Genomic DNA, 13,997 nt, shown 5'->3' with positions numbered 1-13,997 from the left:
CATGCTATGAGTGGACTATCTAGCATCCACCCCCGTTGAATTGTGGTCTTTTGTAATTGGTGCTGGCTACTCTAATCCAGCGCGGCATCATCGGCGGGATTTGGCTCATTTCTGCTTTTGATGTCCTTTTCCCTTGGCTTTGCGCTCATTGAGAACTTAGCGTCTTTTACCTATTCATGCTGTTTATAAACAAGATTTCATTTGCAATTGTTTTGCTTTCGGGACCGGGTATGTGTGGATGGATGGGTTTATTGATTCGCAATGATACAGAGACGAAAGTAGCCAGGAACGAATCGATGAGCCAATCCCCCGTCCTCTCCAAGCGACAGAGAGAGGCTGCCCTTTGTCGTACCCTTCTAGCATCGTGTCCCCCAGAGTGACCTTACCGTCCTAGCTAAGTAACGTGAACACCGAACACGAGGAACCCCGCCTGCAGATCTCGGTGTGGCTACACTCCGGGGCGCAAGTATGCGAGATAAACCATAAACTACGTAGGTATAGTTTGGGTTTATGGATATTGGGCACTGACTGTGGCTGTGAGGGTGGGATTTCTATGGGATTTCTTCGACACCGATGATTCTCCGAGGGATCGACAGGTTTAACCTTTTTGGTAAAATCTGGCGTAGATTACTCATCTGGGGCAGATGCTGGTGAGATGGGTTTGATTTTGATGTCCAATGCCAATTTTCATGTGTTATCTCACAAATTATATGGAATATCTCTTGGGATATCTCTTGGGATATCTCTTGGGATATACCTTGGATTGTATACAATGGGCGATCAGCGGGGTGATCGGCCTGATCGCCGAGTCCCCACCTGGGCACTAGTTTATTAATCGGCAATGCCGATAAAAGTTGGGGATCACTATTCCAATCCTAGGACAAAATAAGCGGTAGTTCATCTGAAGTAATCTGATATCGGAATATTCAGTGGCGGCCTTGGCATTTGAACTCGAAATCGACGAGTCTCGGCCGGTGGGGTTAAGGTTACTCGGGCTTAGACCGAGAGCAAACCTCCCACGTCCTGTCGATATTAATGTGAATATGGCGTAGTTTTTCCATGGAAGTTAAGGCTGGATCGGTATATGGCGAGGTCAAAAGAGGAAGGATGATTTGAAGGGGTTTGGAGACGGATTTGCGCTGACGGGACGAGCCCATATGTACTTTTAGCTGTTGCACCTATTAATAAACATAGTGTCATGTATGTCAGCTATTAGTGATAGTTTTTTATGGTCAATTGGCGTGATTCTGTAGATTCTGTATGTTGGGGAGGGGGTGCTGGGTCCTTTGGGCTACCACCCTCGTAGTGTACATGCAGATTCGGGGGCTCCGTCTCCTCTAATACTACTCTCTGCCTCTTCGTTTGGTCCTTACAACGTAGTGCCAAAATAATTTTGTATAATGGTAACTGCATGACTCCCTGTAGTTTATGCCTCGGTACGTACTATAGATTGTGCAATATGATCTTACGCTTCGTAACAGTCAACCCTGAACGCAGGCGTACAATGCACCCTACGCGACAGACCGAGAGCTGCACGATCCAAATTCTGCACCAGGTGTTTCCTTTGGATATGTGACCATAGTAATGTACCTGTTATACTAAGCGATCGGTCCCACTAAGATGCGATGATCGACGATCGAGTATCCGAAATCCTGCACCGGACCGTGCAATAACCTTGTGTATAGATCGAGACTTCTTTGCTTGACTATTCATAGCCTTGTAATTCAGGTTAGAAATGACAGGCTGGGTAACATGTGGTGTAATCTAAGGTAGCTCTAGAACATCCCCAATCCGGCTATCAGTGGTACCAATTTTCTGCGTGCTACCAAAGACTTCTCACGGAAGAGAGAAAAAAAAAAAGGGGGTGATGGTCCAACGCTTCAGGAAGATGATCTGCAAGGCTCGATAGAGTAACATCGATCGGGGAATACATTCGGGATCTGGAGTAAGTGCAAAAGTAACGCCTCCCCACTTAACTGGTCAATGGTCTAGGCCTCTAGCCCTAATCTGAAATAATTCTTGATAACAGCAACATGTGGAAATAGTATCCGGGGCTGGAGATCCAGTGGCACCATATCGAGCCACTCGTATTTGGTGGCGCTCTAGAGCCTGGGAAGAGTGTGGGAAACCATGGACCGGCCGTAAGTTTTCTCAAACTGTGATCGGCTTAGTCCCTTGGTTCTGGACCCGAGCTTGTTAACTTTTCGATTTCCCTCAGGCCTTTAGTATTTAACTTACCTTTCCCCTCTCCTCTCTTGTAAATCTGACATAACTCTAACTTGCATATTATCCAATATGCCTCTGTCAGATTTAGATCAGGATATCACCCCTATCCCCCGTTCGCGGGAGGAGAACCAAGAGAGGTACGTGAGCTATATGAGGAAAACAGGACGAGTTATTAACAATCACCCAGAGCCTTTATTGCTGCATCCCGGCGAAAGGATCGCAGCTTAGATGCTCGCCTGGAATCAGCCAACCGGGCTTCTATGTTGCATAAGAAGCGCACGGGCAAGGCCTTCCACATCACCAAGGAGATTGTTGATAAAGAGGCCATGTATGAAGAGGTCGATGAGCGGTACCAAGAAAAGCGCATTCTCATGCTGCAACATCAGAACAACGAAATCGAAAAGCAATTCACAAACCATCTACTGGCCGCTTTTGCAGCTCGCACTCAGTTCAATGCGTCTTCCATCCACAACCGACGAGCCAGCCACATGACCCCACGCCCATCAGTCAATCGTGGTCCCCGCAAGATGAGCTTGGACTTGTCCAATATCCGCTCTTCCTTCTCCCAAGGCCAAGGCTCAATGGAAAGCCCAATGGCAACAAGTAATAGCTACGTACTGTCACCCACGGCATCATACGACCAAAGCACCCAGCCCTACATGGGCGGCTGCATGGACGGTTCCGAGACGCCGTACTCGAGCATGTTCTCTGCCTCAGGGGACTCGTCAGGACAAGTCCCAACCTACATGAACCAACAAGTCTCAACCCCAGCCTGGAACTCCCAAGTCCCCGCATGGGCCTCGATACAGCAGCAGAACTCAACCCCTGAGCAAACTTCCACAGACACGCATGCCGTGCAAATGTGGCAGCAGCAAATGATGCAACAGGCCCAGATGAACGACACGGCAGTCCAAATGCATCAGTTCAGAGATCGTCTTGCGTCCGCACCGGAGTTGCCTATGCAGCAGCACCCGGCTCCACCGCAACCTTCAGCATCCATTTCGGGCCCAACCGGCCACGGCCCTGCCCATGGTCACTCGCGCGGCCAATCACAGCCCTCGAACAACTTCTACGACCTTCATCTCCTTACGCAGAGCACGCACCTTTCCCACTCCCAGCTTGCTCCCTCTAGTATTGGCTCTCCTAAGATCGAGGCCCTGTCGGCGGGCACCCACTCCACTCCGGACTTCTGTCCCACTCCCAACACCCCGTTGTCGCCGGGCACCGTGCATGCTACCATCTCGCCGGCTGGGAAGGTCGAGGGTGATGGCATTATGGTCTCGCATGAAGGGATGGATCCTGATTTCACGGATTTCAGTCAGTTTGCTTCCCACCTGGGTAACTCGACTGTTCCACTTTCCGATCGTGATCAGCCTTTTGGCTTTGACGATTTCATCGCTGTTGATGATTTCACCAGCGTCTCTTGTTAACCTCAACTGTCTATCATGCCTCTTATGATCTATGATACCTGATATACCCAGGTAGCTGTTGGTTTTTCTCTTTAAACTTTATTTTCATTTCGTCTATATATGGGGATAGCTTTTGCACATTTGCTCCTGTATCATATCTTATTTCTCATATTTATCTCTCATGTGAATATCCTGAACTGGGGTCAGGGTTGGAAATGTTTGTGGGTATCATATGAATATATCATTTAATTTTACTCTATTTGCCTTCAATGTACAATAAGATGAAACAAAATCACTATCTGACTTTACCAATTCATAAGGTTCATTTTCAATTTTCATATTAAATTTTCATATTAAATTTTCACCTTGGTTGTTTGCGGGTTGATGCAACGCTCAAATCCACCTTCGCCAAGTCCGTGTCCTAATCCGGCCTTGCTCAATTCCTCTAATGAACTAAATTCCGCCCTTTGCTCAGAGCCCACTGCGTGATTATTGGCATATCATTTTTTGGGGGGGATAAACCGGGTCTCAGACTCTATGCTCCACCCACCGTGCCAGCTATAGCTGTAGCTGTAGCTAGTTAGAGCTGTAGCTATAGCTTCCCCCAGTCCACCCACTCATTACACTCTTTTTTTTTCACCTTTCTTTTCCCTTGACCAGTATGATTTTTAGAATTTAGCTTCGAGAACAAAATCTTAAACATTGGGTTCACACACTTTCCCTCTTGGAATGCACCCATGGCAGAAAGTCTCTAGCCCTAACTACGTAGGTTCATTATGCCCTTAATCCCATATGCAAAACCACAGAAACGGCCTTACGGTCTATGAGGTATTTGTGGTCCTAACTCACGCAGTTCCTCATGGACAAAGTACCTAATCCAGTTCCAGCGATCAGACCATCCTTAACCGTGGAAACTCAAGCCTTCATTTGTCAAATTATGATCACCCGTCCACGGGTGAACGGTGCTATGTCATAGCCCTAGATCCTTGAGTATACCAGGCCTTGCGTGGATATGGCAACAGGTACTTTGTTCTCTTCTCTTGGGTGCAGGGGGAACTCTGCCTTCTGGGTGGTCTTTTAATTTTCCATACTATCTTATCTCGGTTTCTTATCTTGTCTGTTACCTCAGTCTTGTTTCTGACTCGTGCTGACCACACGGAGGGCAAGTCTTTCTTAGCGGAATTACAAATTGAGTTGACTGGTGTAAACGATCCGATTCCTCGTGTAGATCTGAATTTGGCGTTAAGGGAAAGTAAATCAAAATTGAAGTGCCCCGTGCGCTGCCCAATTGGTGTGTTCCCGCCCCTGCTAAGGCGTTTCCGGGATTCTGGATCAACGGCGATCGTGCAGGATCGGCTTAGCCTTTTTTTTTCCTCCTTCTTTTTCTTTTTACCAATGCGACGCATTGATATCCTACCAGCTCTAGCAATGCTATTATAAATAATAGGTAGAGCAATCTGTATATAATTTCTAGGACACGAACTAAAATTTAATAACCCACCAACCCAGTAAACTTCAAAAGTAACCAACCGCAAGAAAAAGAAAAGTGACCTGCAGGATCCCAGATTGCGGGGTTAAGGTTGCAGCTCGGTCAGCCTTGGAAGCCACGCCTGGACTTTAATTGGCTAACACTAAGCTAGCGCCCGCACTGACTCGTGAAACGTATACTAGGTAGATCCATCGACACCTCCACCACGGTTGAAAGAGAAGTCCGAGGGAAGCGTACCAGCGGTTAAGAGCTGGGTATTGTCGGCACACAAATCCTGAAAGTTAAAGAAATCCCCCTTCAATCGAGCAAGTCTTGGTGGATTGGTGGAGTAAGGGAGTCCCCGTGCAGATCTAACGGGGCTAGGTCTAGTATCCATTAACGGGTTCCAAATGCTTCTGCCCAGGTGGGTGAAAGATTGGATTTTTACAGTTTGTTACGGCTGGATTGGACTAAAACTCTGCCCCGTGCACGCTTGCGGAGGGGTGATTGGTGGCAATTCTCCCAAAATTTTCTGTTCCCTTTCGCTTATCGGTTTTAACGCTGGTTTTGTGGCGTGGGGCTTCAGTGGGTGACCTGTCAGATTTTCAAATTAGTCAGGTGGTAGCTCTGGAGACATGGGTGGTGATCGTGATGGCGATGGATGTAGACCCTGATAGGGGGATATTCGGCGAGTTCTGTTTGGACTCTTAGGGCTTGCGTACCTGTAATTGAGGTTTTTCTAGTGGCCTGACTAGGCATCCACCTTTTATTGACTGATCAGGCCATGCCATGGGGGCTAGATCGGTCGATTTAAAAATTGGGTCGAATGGTGCTATCTTGTTAGACAATCTATTCGCCAATAGATTTGTTATTTCTTAGGTCCGTACCTCAATATTCTCCTTCAAAACGACCTGAACCCCGGAGCAGCATCTAAACTATCTTTCCACTCTTCCTAATCGAGACAACTTTACAGTATCCAATCACGATCTCTCCGGAAATTCCCTAAGGGGTATGTCGATGATCAGCGTCTAGTTCGGTCTGTTGGTGTGGTGGAGCAAAAGTGGCTCAATACGAGACCCGGCTGTGTGGGCGAGGTGGGGAGTAGGTGAGGTGGATTCGTGGGATACCTTCCCCAGATCTTAGAGAGTTGACGATCTTGGTCTAAGCTCGTTATTTCACTTTACAATTTCTATTCTAGACCCTATTGTCTCGTTTAGATACCACTGGTCCTTCGAATAGAACAATATCCTCTCAACATACACAGAAAACTATCTTCAAATTAGACCAAGTATAATTTCAGGAAGTAATATCTTCTATTCAAAACCTGCCGACATACCCAATCCGGCGATGCTGCACATGACACCGTACAAATATGAGGTTTAGCTAGAATATGATGGGCCAGTGAGAGACAGGAAGCCAAATCGCAGAAATGAACCAGCTTATACCAAAACCAACACACAAATACATTCAACCCTGCAGCTGATCAACGCCACCACCTGAATCAGGCTTAACCCCAATTCAACACAAAATTCCTATCTAAATGACAAAATAAGGAGTGAATGTCATTGCGTGAGTGGTGCTTGCGCCGCTGGACGGCGTTGAGTGGGACACGATAAAATTGTTTTGTGGACCCTGGATATGTTTCTCCGGGATGGTTGGAGTGGGATTAGGGTCTTATTATACAGTTTTCGTTTTGTGGAGATCCATGCGAATCAGGTGAATATTCGGCTTTTGCCCGGCCTACGGAGGAATTTGCCCGATTATCGTGGAGACGTGGGGCTCGGTCTTGTCCGATAATGGTCGATCTGAGATTGTGGATGTATAGATCTGGTGCATCTGATCTAGTTCATCTGGAAAGGTAGAGACTCAGAACTCAAAGGTGACAAATCACAGGATCTACCGGGATGCACATGAAGGACTACGTAGGAATATAGTTAATTGAAGTTCCAAGGTTATTTGGTAATGCTAATCCACGATGGAAATCATATCCGCTGCTACAGACGATAACGCGAGGTTGGCCAAGTCCGGAGGTCCATCCGTTTGCGTCCTATCCTGTAAGACTGATGAAGTGACAGATATTCATGACTGGTGGGGTGACTGGCATTGGGCTTGACCCAAGCACGTCGGACAAAGCGAGTGCGTATGTTGGGTTTCAAAATACAAGTGTACTGAGAATATGCTCTGCAAGAGAACCCAAGTGCAAAGCGCAGTTTATGCTTTTACATGCCACGGCTGAAAAGCTCCCGGCCAATGTCACCGCTGCGGCGGATACTTTGGCTCGAGGAACTACTGCGTCGGCGGCGGCTACGTGACTCGGCGGGGTCAGCTGGGTTCAGCCCACTGGCTCGGGCATGCAAATTCAGGATGTCAGTCAAGCTGACTACTCCAACTAGGCGGCCAGACATCCGGGCTCCGTCTATGGTCGACGAGGGAACAGAATGCGATATGGGCGATGGCACGGGCACCGACACGCCTGGAGCTGGGTATGTGTAGGGGAGGTTAGGAGTTGGTAGGTGAGGGGCGGTGTATGGAGAGGGCTGTGCAGAAGGAGATGGAGGTGGTGAAGGTGCAGTATACGATCCGGCAGGCGGGCTGACGCTGTTGGAAAGAGGGATGTGCACTGAAGAATGCGATGGAGTTGGCGGTCCTGATGAGGTTGGAGATAATGGATCGGTGACCCAAAGCCTTGAGCAGCAGTCAGTAAACTTCTGCCTTGATTCATAGAGTGTATTATTTACCGATGTGATCGAGTTGCCACGATCTTTGCGACTGTGTGCGCCAGTGTCGATCCAGGATTGACGTGGAAGACCGGGAATGAGTCTTTGCCCTCAATCAAGCCCCGTGTGGACAGTATGACCGAGATGAAGTGAGTGCAGGTGTTTCGAAGAAGTGGCAATGAAGATGACCGGGTCAAAAGCTGCGAAATGGTGAGTAAATATTGCCAGCCAAGATGGCTCGTCACATACCTTGACATCCGCTGTGGAGATATTCCCAAGCACGTTCAAGTAGCTATCAACAACTACGATTGAGGACATACCCTCGTTGTTCATCAAATGAAGGGCATCAGAGAGGGGTTTATCACCACTGCAAATGACAAAATGAGGTTAGACTGCTCTTCAAGAATTCACCAAAACAACTTACTTGATGGAAATCACTTCATGAGATCCAACCCCCAGCTCACGCAGAGCTTTCGGGTAGAGCTCTTCGATGATGGGGAAGCTGCGACCATTTTCCCAGAGGAATTTGACCAGTCGGAACTGGCTGAATATCCCAACCACTTCTTGGTCATTTGACTCATTGACCACCACAACCCGGTGAACACCACCACCAAAGATCTCAACTGCGGTCAAGACATTGGCAGATGCCGGCAAGTTGATCAACGGCTCCTTCTCCATACCGAACTTCTTGACATCCCTCAGCGGAATAGGCACGCCGTCGTGAGCTTTCTTGGCTAGCTCTTCATATGACGCTTGGTGCGCTTCGTCGGGGTGTGTCAGGCCTGCTGCCAGCAGGAGATAGGAGTTGAGATCAGCATAGTCAAATGTGGCGACAGCAGAAGTGGCTTTAGGGGTCTCGCGGATCAACAACACGGCCGCACCAGAATCAATCAAGATCTAGTTGGACGAGTATGTTAGTCCAAGGACAGGGAGTGTTGCCTTTGTGATGTACCTACGTTCGTCGCCTCTTCAATGCCCGTATCAAGCTCTACGAACTTCAAATCATCCGGACTGACCAGCTCGCCAATTGAGATATGTCTCCAATCACGACCAATAAAAGCAGGGTCACTATTCTTCGGTGGCGGGGGATTGTCGATAAGGCTCTGGATGGCGGACTGTGGAAGGGACGGCTGCCGACGTGAGCGGGGAGAGCCGGGTGGGCCGCGAAGCGATTCGCTCAAGCTTTGTCTGTGCTGGTGGTTTGCTGGTGGTATATGGGAAACGCGGAGTTGGTTTCGTGTAGGGGGAGAGCGGGATTCGGTGCTGGATCGCGGGGAAGCAATGGATGCATTGTTAAGGGAAGTGTCGGACCCTTGGTGGGAATGTAAACGGTCGGCCATGTCATATATTCTCCTCAAGAGGTTAATCAAAGACAAGGGTCAATGTATTGCGAAATGCAAAATACAGGGCGTTGCTCGACCCTACTGAGGTCATCAGGTGATGTTGATCATATTAAGCGGGTCCATAAGCGGGGTTGGCCATCTAGCCAATCAAAACAGACCGGTATCAATCTTATGTACTGTATGCCGATATATGTCTAGTTATACTCCAGAGGAGAGACTACTTGAAAATGTTTACTGCCTTGAGAATGTAGATAATATTCTCATCAAACTTCCATGGTATCAGGGATATTCTCGGAGTATCGGATAGCTCGGAGTTTCAGGAAGCTGGCATTTCCTAACAACATGTTGCAAACAGTACAAACAATACAAACAAACAAACCACAAAAGGTTCGAGACCTATAAGGCCATTACTTGACGATCTTCTAGTCTAACAGGAAGTTCTACTTGCATTACTGCGAGGCCTATGGGCTTCAAAGGATCCTCAACCGGGCAGATTTGCATGATATTATTGCTGTTATGGAGGAACGAGGAGACATAGCATTGAAGTTGAAGTCGCTTACTTGGGTGGTGTGTGGCTGGTCCTTGACAGGAGATCACAGTTGCTTAACCTTCCTGTGCCGATACCTTTGCAACTTGATTGTCACCATCCAAGGTAATCTTTGCCGCATACACCCCCTTGTTTACTGCATCAACGTTGACATAGGTGACGGCACAGCCAGAGAGTGGAAGCTCCGTGATAGCTTCGCTTGCTCTATAGTGCTCATCTTTTTCAATTCCCTCAAGAGTTTGATTCTTGGTTTCGGGTATCAGTAAGGTTACAAGAGCAGTGAGCATCATGATTCCCGAAAACAAACCAAGAACACCCTCCAAGCCCATTGCATCTTCAATCGTACCGAAAGCGAATGAAGTTATAATTGCGCCACATTTTCCAGCAGCAGCAGATATCCCGTGTGCTGTGCCTCGAACGCGCGTTGGGAATACTTCTGCAGGAATCAGGAAGGTTGTGCAATTAGGACCAACGGTCAGCAAAAACTGCGAGAATGCAAATATAACCATCAAGCCAGCGGTTGGAGTATGCGCGCTCTGTGCGCTGACTCCAGCCCATATGGCATAAAGGATGCACACCATGATACAGGTCCAAAATTGTTGGCGTACACGACCAATCCGATCGGGAAGGAAAATGCCCACGTAGAATCCGGGGAGATACCCTGCTGCCTGTATGATTATGTTACCCACAGCGGTATTGTACAGGGTCCTCCATGGTGTTACTCCATTTGCATAACCGATTCTTGCTAGGATAATGCTTTGGTTGAGATTGATACCATAGTATGCGATATCGCTATGTGTATTAGTTTAGGGGATTGTCTTTTCAAAGGTCATGTTCACTTACAACAAAAACCAGGAGGCTGCCGTCGCGAACAGGACTCTGGCATGTTTCCAGTGACCGAAGTACTCGCAGAAATCTTCCCATTGCTTCTTGAATGTGCGTTTCCGCCCAGCAGCGTCATCGGAGACATCTAAGCAGCATTAGCTATCTTCAAGATACAACACAGCGGGCGGTCTCACATTGCTTGTAGGGCAGTGTCTCCGTGATCGTCAAGCGGGCATAAAGAGTGAATACCGCCGGCACAATTCCAATGCCCAATAGCAAACGCCAGACCCATTCGAGGTGGCTCGGGTTGGTGGCTATCAGCCCCTCGAATGCCTTGAGCAAGATCAGAAACACGACGCTGGCTGTAATATTACCAAGGCCGATATTTGAAAAGACAGTCAACACTTGGATAGCACGGGAGCCAAATGGTGACTTTTCTGCCGACAAAGATGAAGATAATGGATAGTCTGCCTCGAATTAGACCCATTATGCCTCTATGCCAAACGGAAATGACTTACCAGCCCCAATTCCCACCCCGGTCACCACACGAAAGATTGCAATCCATGCCGTCACAGACTGGACCGACATCCGGTTCCAAGGCAACAAGACTACCATCAGGGTCCCAAATATAGTGAGGAGGAGCTCTTTGCCATATATAGTGTGGCGACCCCAAACGTCACTCAGAACCCCAAAAAGAAGCTGACCAACCACCATGCCCAGACTCAGGCCACCTTTCATGATGTCGCTGTCAACTGGCGGTACCTTGCCATCCTGGAAGTATAGGTGACCTAGAATCGGTACCACTGTTCAACATCAGTCTTCAGTTTTTTTTTAAAAAAAAAAAATCAATGGAAGCTAGTCACCAAGTCCAATTGTTAGGTTGAGATAGCCATCCGCGAAGAATCCAACGCCCGCAGTGACCACAAACTTCGACTTGGCTCCCTGAGATGACATTGAAACGAATTAAATGATTCTCGGGATCAAGACTAGAAAGCGAGAGAAAAGCAAGACGAGATTCTACCGTGAGATATACATCTTTTTTTGTTCGGGTAGTGAACTTATACTCTTTAACATTATAACATAAGACATTGGTACTTCGTATTTCGGGGACTGTATACATGTCAGACTCAAGATGCAATGAGCAACACCAAAGTCAGGGGGCTAAAACTGAGAGAGGCCAGTCAGGATTTCATATTACCCCCACGTGGGGCCTTGCAGGTCGTATCTCTTCGGTGGGAAGTCCGCATTATTTAGACGTGAAAGGTCACGCTCATTTGATTTCGGTTTGAGTTTATTGAGTAATGTCCAGGTAGACGCAAGTTCGGACACCTTTCCGAGCACTGTCGCAACCTTGAACAGACATGGATATCGAACTAGCCTCTCCGCCGGCCGTGAGTGCCTTGCGAGAATCATTCGGGGATCGAAAGCCCCCCGATATTACTCGCAAGATTACTGCTTGTGTAGCATGTCGAAAACAAAAGGTTGGTTCTTTTGCCGAAGATAAGGAAGCAAGTAACTGACATGCGGGGAAGGTCAAATGTCATATGCGGGAGGGTCAAATGCCATGCTCGCGGTGTAAGAAGAGAGGTCTACCTTGCAACGTGAACCGAAGCCTGCAGACATTACTGGAAGACGATGTCACGTAGGTACGATGAATCTCTTGCACTGGAATTTCCTAATAGTATCCAGATGGAAAGGTGCCGTGGTACAAAAGATGCGGCGGCTAGAAGAGGCTGTTGCAAAGATTGCTGCCAAAGTTGACATACCCGAGCTGCAAGATGTGCAAGCTGCCCCTGAAATACATGATTCTTCGAGTCCACCTATTGAAGCTATTAATGAAGAGGTTACTAGAGGGGAAACATCTACCTCGAGTCAATCGTCTCAGCCAAAAGAGAACCATGAGCCACCGCAGACATGGGAAGTGATAATGGATCCCCGGGGCGGCCCAGCTTCCATCCCAGCCTCTTGCGTCTCAGAAAGTGGGAAGACAGGTCTATCAAACAATTTATCAACTGCGCATCATCCAGATTTGATATCCACGGGACTTATCTCTTTGCGCCAAGCCGTTGTATTATTCGAAACATATCATCTCAGGCTTGATCATTTCCTCTATCGCATTCTTGGAGACCATATTAGTTTGGACTCGGTCCGAATTGCATCTCCACTGTTAACAGCGGCTGTTTGTACCGTGGCTGCTTTGCATTCTCAATCCCTCAGTCATCTCTTTGAAGCCTGCTACGGTGAATATAAGAATCTTGTCACAGCCCAAACTTTCTCAAGGCATGTGAATGAAGATGACATTCGTGGCCTGTGTGTTGGTGCGTTTTGGCTGCATGAAATTTCTTGGGTCTTGATTGGAAATGGTATCTGCCTCCAATCTTCTGTCTAAGCTTACTTAGCTAACAGGAACTAGCTGTCCGCATTGCATCGGACATTAATCTTCACAGTGGTATCTACAAAGCCCTCAAAGGCGAGCGCGATGGCTATCTTCAAGCTCGATTATACTATCTCGTCTATGTATGCGACCACCACTTTTCGATCGCCTATGGTCGACCTCCGATGTCCAGAGAAGGGTTTATAATCGATTCAGCTAGTCGAATATTAGAAACTGCACATGCCACAGAAGACGATGCTAGATTAATCAGTCAGGTCAAAGAATGGTCAATTCTGGCTCGAGTGTTTGACACCTTCGGAGTTGACGTTGATACGCCTATTGCACCTCAGACACTACCTCAACTGCGTCGATGCTCCATTTCTTTGGATACGTGGTTTGCAGATTGGAATGAGAGTTTCAAAGCGAACCAGAATGTCGGGAATTATCCGCAAAAGGGTGTTGGTTTTCACTTTCATTTTGCAAAGCTATACCTTTGCTCCCACGCCTTTCGTGGTGTACCGGCATCAGAGACACCTCAATACATGTCGCCTGAATTGGAGGATATCGCTAATGCCGGTGTATTATCAGCTATGTCAATCCTTCGGATGATTGTCTGTGATGCCGAATTTCGATCGTTCCTGAATGGGCTTCCTTTATATTTCGATACAATGGTCGCCTTCGCCGTTGTTTTTCTCCTCAAAGTTGCTACGAAGTATGCATTCATGATCAGAATTGACACGGGCAAGATCATTTCCCTGGTCACTGAGACTGTGGCTGCCCTCCAGGATGTTACCCGATCTATGCATAAACACCATCTCCTTGTGGTCATCAGCGAAGGCTTGGAGCGGCTGTTGAGTATATGCCAGACGTCCACTCACACACTCCACGAAACAATGTATCGTCCTTCGCCTGCCCAGGAACAGCCCCCAGTTTTTGATGCAATTTGGATGGAAAACATGACAACCTTTGATTTCCAAACTAATTTTCCTGATATTGACGATTGGTGGCTACATTACAATACATCGATGGGACCTCTTTGCCCAGAGGCATCGAGATAGGCAAATACCAGATTGACCAGTTGAGCACAA

At 47.7% G+C, this 13,997-nt stretch overlaps 4 protein-coding genes across 4 annotated transcripts; 2 read left to right on the top strand and 2 right to left on the bottom strand.

Annotated features, from left to right (window-relative positions):
• Positions 1-2,295: 2,295 nt before the first annotated feature.
• N7447_000807 (uncharacterized protein) lies at positions 2,296-3,656 on the top strand (the record flags this gene model as incomplete). Its single annotated transcript, XM_057225083.1, has 2 exons — positions 2,296-2,363; positions 2,414-3,656. The coding sequence occupies 2 exons, from the start codon at positions 2,296-2,298 to the stop codon at positions 3,654-3,656; spliced, it is 1,311 nt and encodes a 436-aa protein (XP_057089099.1).
• A 3,666-nt stretch (positions 3,657-7,322) lies between these two features.
• N7447_000806 (CBS domain-containing protein) lies at positions 7,323-9,160 on the bottom strand (the record flags this gene model as incomplete). Its single annotated transcript, XM_057225082.1, has 5 exons — positions 7,323-7,788; positions 7,842-8,020; positions 8,070-8,187; positions 8,245-8,717; positions 8,777-9,160. 5 exons carry the CDS (start codon positions 9,158-9,160, stop codon positions 7,323-7,325), a joined length of 1,620 nt encoding a protein of 539 aa, XP_057089098.1.
• A 606-nt stretch (positions 9,161-9,766) lies between these two features.
• On the bottom strand, positions 9,767-11,489 carry N7447_000805 (uncharacterized protein; the record flags this gene model as incomplete). Its single annotated transcript, XM_057225081.1, has 5 exons — positions 9,767-10,502; positions 10,554-10,680; positions 10,730-11,002; positions 11,054-11,338; positions 11,399-11,489. The coding sequence occupies 5 exons, from the start codon at positions 11,487-11,489 to the stop codon at positions 9,767-9,769; spliced, it is 1,512 nt and encodes a 503-aa protein (XP_057089097.1).
• Positions 11,490-11,896: 407 nt separating this feature from the next.
• On the top strand, positions 11,897-13,967 carry N7447_000804 (Zn(II)2Cys6 transcription factor; the record flags this gene model as incomplete). The annotated part of the gene is made up of 4 exons (XM_057225080.1): positions 11,897-12,016; positions 12,068-12,177; positions 12,225-12,918; positions 12,942-13,967. 4 exons carry the CDS (start codon positions 11,897-11,899, stop codon positions 13,965-13,967), a joined length of 1,950 nt encoding a protein of 649 aa, XP_057089096.1.
• Between the last annotated feature and the right edge of the window lie 30 nt (positions 13,968-13,997).

Source organism: Penicillium robsamsonii (genome assembly GCF_028829455.1).
Source record: "Penicillium robsamsonii strain IBT 29466 chromosome Unknown utg000001l_segment0_segment0, whole genome shotgun sequence".
Lineage (NCBI taxonomy): Eukaryota > Fungi > Ascomycota > Eurotiomycetes > Eurotiales > Aspergillaceae > Penicillium > Penicillium robsamsonii.
This window is presented reverse-complemented; position numbering and strand designations above follow the sequence as displayed.